This window comes from Aegilops tauschii, chromosome 3 (assembly GCF_002575655.3).
Source record: "Aegilops tauschii subsp. strangulata cultivar AL8/78 chromosome 3, Aet v6.0, whole genome shotgun sequence".
Taxonomy (NCBI): Eukaryota; Viridiplantae; Streptophyta; class Magnoliopsida; order Poales; family Poaceae; genus Aegilops; species Aegilops tauschii.
This window is the reverse complement of record NC_053037.3, coordinates 316,917,967-316,921,612: the sequence shown is the minus strand read 5'-3', so window position 1 is coordinate 316,921,612 and position 3,646 is coordinate 316,917,967. Positions and strand designations below refer to the sequence as shown.

The window sequence follows — 3,646 nt, the reverse complement described above, 5'->3', positions numbered from 1 at the left end:
GACTAAGGTAATACTACATCCCACTATGCATGGAAAAGTGGGACCAACGCACCCCTGCCATTGTTTGGCTGTTTCATCATGACCGACGTTCTCAACTTGAGCCACTCGCTCGCTGGATGCGTCCAGTGTTGCCAATGGCCATCATCTTCCTTTCGGAAGAGAAAGCAACAGCATGGCTGATGACCCCCCTCTGTCGAAACCGGCTAGAGCAACGAGCCGTACTCATCCAAAAGCGAAATCATTAGCTTGCGGCTTCCATCGACGACTCTCCGTTCACTGCTGTCAGCCGGGTGATCCATCCAGTTACACTGAAGCAAAGGACGTCAATTTGATACTCACTCTGTCCTAAAATATAAGAACGTTTTTATACTACACTAGTATGAAAAACGTTCTTATATTTTGGGACAAAGGGAGTACTACGTAGTAGCTACACCTTTCTCTAATTTAGGCCTGAACGAGTACGGCAGCTGGCTTGGCAATTGGCATAGGGTGACCGAAGCCAGCCAGGGAGGGAGCAGTGAGGGTGACCAACCGGGTGTGGCCTGCGCGGTCAATGGAACCGCTCATCAGAAAATCTCTGCACCCCGCCGCACTCCACACGGAGACGGAGGTTTCGTGCACCGGGCTGCTGCCTCACCCTGTGCCTGCCGCGCAAGCCAAAGACCAACAACCCACCCCAGGTTAGATCAAATCGGACCGGCCAGCCGTTAGGTCACCGGTGGAAACCCGCCGTCCGACCCGATCCGGCAAGCCCCTGCCGATCCTATTGCCGACCAAGGTCGTAGTAAAATGTTTTCTGAATTCGTTCGTTCCATATATAATGTGTGCATTTGGACTAAGTTATGAGTCAATAAAAAGCGTTCTTTATCGGAAAAAAAAGTTCAGGAGCATCACAAGATAGTGATTTGTACACCCGCAAAAAAAAAAGATAGCGATTTGTAGAAAACTGGTCAAACGACGGGATTAAATGTGCGTAACCATTAGCCCCGAATACTCTTACCGTGTCTATACTCTGTATTCGTCAGAGTATATAGCATTATAAAAAATTTAAACTAGGTTTAGCAATCCAACTAACTGCCCCACGTACGATACGACGACATCTAAACGATGTGAGCAGTGAGCGAGAAACAGAGAGAGAAAAATAGTGAGATGAGTTGATCTGTCCCGGTGCACCAAGCTTGCAAGCTTGGGCGTCAAGCCCCGAACGCGAACCGGCACGTCCTCCGTATCCACAAGCCACCGGACACACACGGATAGACGAGACGAGCGCACCGGAGGAAACACAACAAACCCTTGAAAACTCCCGTGCGGTGGCACCAAACTGACGGCGTCGCACCAGCATCAGGTTCAGACTTCAGACCTCGCGCGCGCGCCAAACCACACAGCAAACATTACGAGTGTACATAAGGGGGAGAGGTTGGTGCGGTTAGCTCAACCCTTCTCACCACCCCTTGCTGGGACGCCTTTGTAACAATCTCTCGCTCTTCTCTCCTACTTGCTCGGACGATCTCCACTGGAAGGCTTATAGGGATCCATGGCGTCTCCGAGGGAGACAGTGGTGAGGCCGGCGATGTCGCTGGGCAAGACGGGGACCGGGCGCCGGAGGCCGAGGTACCGCCTCGAGACGAGGGCTCTGTCCTACGTTCTTCCGGCCCGCGGCGTCGGAGTGTCGTCCTTCTTGCGGGGCGGCAAGGGCGAGCGGCTGCTGCTGAGGAGCGTCACATGCGAGGCGGCCCCCGGGGAGGTGGTGGCGATCGTGGGGCCGAGCGGGGCGGGCAAGACCACGCTGCTGTCGGTGCTGGCGGGGTCGGCGGACCCGGCCAGGGTGCTCACCGGGGCGGTGCTGGTGAACGGCTGCCCCATGGACGCCGCACGCTTCCGCCGGGTGTCCGGCCACGTGCCGCAGGACGACGCGCTCTTCCCGATGCTCACCGTCGAGGAGTCGCTGCTGTACAGCGCGCGCCTGCGGCTGCGCGCCGCGCCGGGCGCCGCGCAGGCGCGGGCCAGGGAGCTCATGGCCGAGCTCGGGCTGCGCCACGTCGCGCACTCGAGGGTCGCCAGCGTGTCCGGGGGCGAGCGGAGGAGGGTGTCCATCGGCGTTGACCTCGTGCACGATCCGGCCGTGTTGCTGCTGGACGAGCCCACGTCCGGGCTCGACTCCGGCTCCGCGCTGCACATTGTCAAGATGCTCAGGGACATGGCCACCGCGCACGGCAAGACCGTCGTGCTCACCATCCATCAGCCCGGCTTCCGCATCCTCGAGCTGCTCGACCGCGTCGTCCTCCTCGCCGACGGCGCCGTCCGGCACCACGGCTCCCTGCCGTTCCTCGAGGCCCGCCTCGCCGGCTCCGGCCACTCCATCCCCGCCCACGTCAACGTCCTCGAGTACGCCATGGAGACCATCGATACCCTCAAGCCGGACGTCGTCATCGCCACCGCGCTCACATACCAAGATGTTGCCGCGCCGGTGCCCTCGCCGTCCTCCTCGTCCGCGCGCCGCGCCGCGTACGCCAACTCGGCAGCGGCGGAGGTTTGCATCCTGTCGGGGCGCTTCGTGAAGACGGTGCTGCGGACGCCGCAGCTGTTCGCGGCGCGAATGGTGCAGTCGGCGGTGGTCGGCGTGTTCCTCGGCACAATCTTCCTGGGCACCACCGACCTGCAGTCCCGGCTGGGCTTCTTCGCCTTCAACCTCACCTTCGTGCTCTCCTCCACCACCGAGGGCCTCCCGGTGTTCCTCCAGGAGCGCCGCATCCTGGAAAGGGAGACCACCCGGGGCGCGTACCGCGTCTCCTCCTACGTCGCCTCCAACGCCGCCGTGTTCCTCCCTTTCCTCCTCGCCGCGGCGCTCCTCTACGCGACGCCCGTGTACTGGCTCGTCGGCCTGGCGCGCGAGCCAGCCAGCTTCGCCTACTTCGCGCTCGTCATCTGGCTCGTCATGCTCACCGCCAACTCATTCACCGCCTGCCTCAGCGCGCTGGCGCCCAACTACATCGTCGGCAACTCCCTCATCGCCGGATTCATCGGCTGCTTCTTCCTCTTCTCCGGCTACTTCGTGGCGAGCAAGGACATCCCGCAGTACTGGGTGTTCATGCACTACATCAGCCTGTTCAAGTACCCCTTCGAGGCCCTCATCGTGAACGAGTACGGCGGCGCGCGCGGCGGCCAGGAGTGCCTCGCCTCGGCCCCCGGCGGCGGCATGTGCGTCCTCGACGGCACCATGCTGCTGCGGCAGCAGGGGATGCGGGAGAGCATGAGGTGGAGCAACCTGGGAGTCATGCTCGGGTTCGTGGTCGGCTACAGGGTGCTCTGCTTCGTGTTCCTGTGGTACAGGTGCCACCGCATGAGGAGGTGAAGAAGCGCGTGCAGAGACGGCAGAGCATGCCATCCCCATTGCCATTGCCATTGGCGTGCATGCAAATTGTAATTGGTCATCATCTGAATTTGATCTCTTTCGATTTTATTTCTTTGCTGTGATTTTTCTGAAGATATTCTAATCTTGATCCGATTAGGTCGATATAAGATTATCTGTATTTATATGTTGGGGGAAGAGGTTGATCAAGTTCTACTGTTCCAGTGGATGTTGTTCTTCTGTATCAACATCAACAGTGCAATTTATGGATGATGCGAATAGGTAAATAAATCTGAT

At 59.2% G+C, this 3,646-nt stretch overlaps 1 protein-coding gene across 1 annotated transcript; it reads left to right on the top strand.

Moving 5' to 3' along the window:
* Positions 1-1,383: 1,383 nt before the first annotated feature.
* LOC109759973 (ABC transporter G family member 10) lies at positions 1,384-3,646 on the top strand. The gene has a single exon (XM_020318801.4). It carries the CDS (start codon positions 1,535-1,537, stop codon positions 3,350-3,352), a length of 1,818 nt encoding a protein of 605 aa, XP_020174390.1. The 5' UTR covers positions 1,384-1,534; the 3' UTR covers positions 3,353-3,646.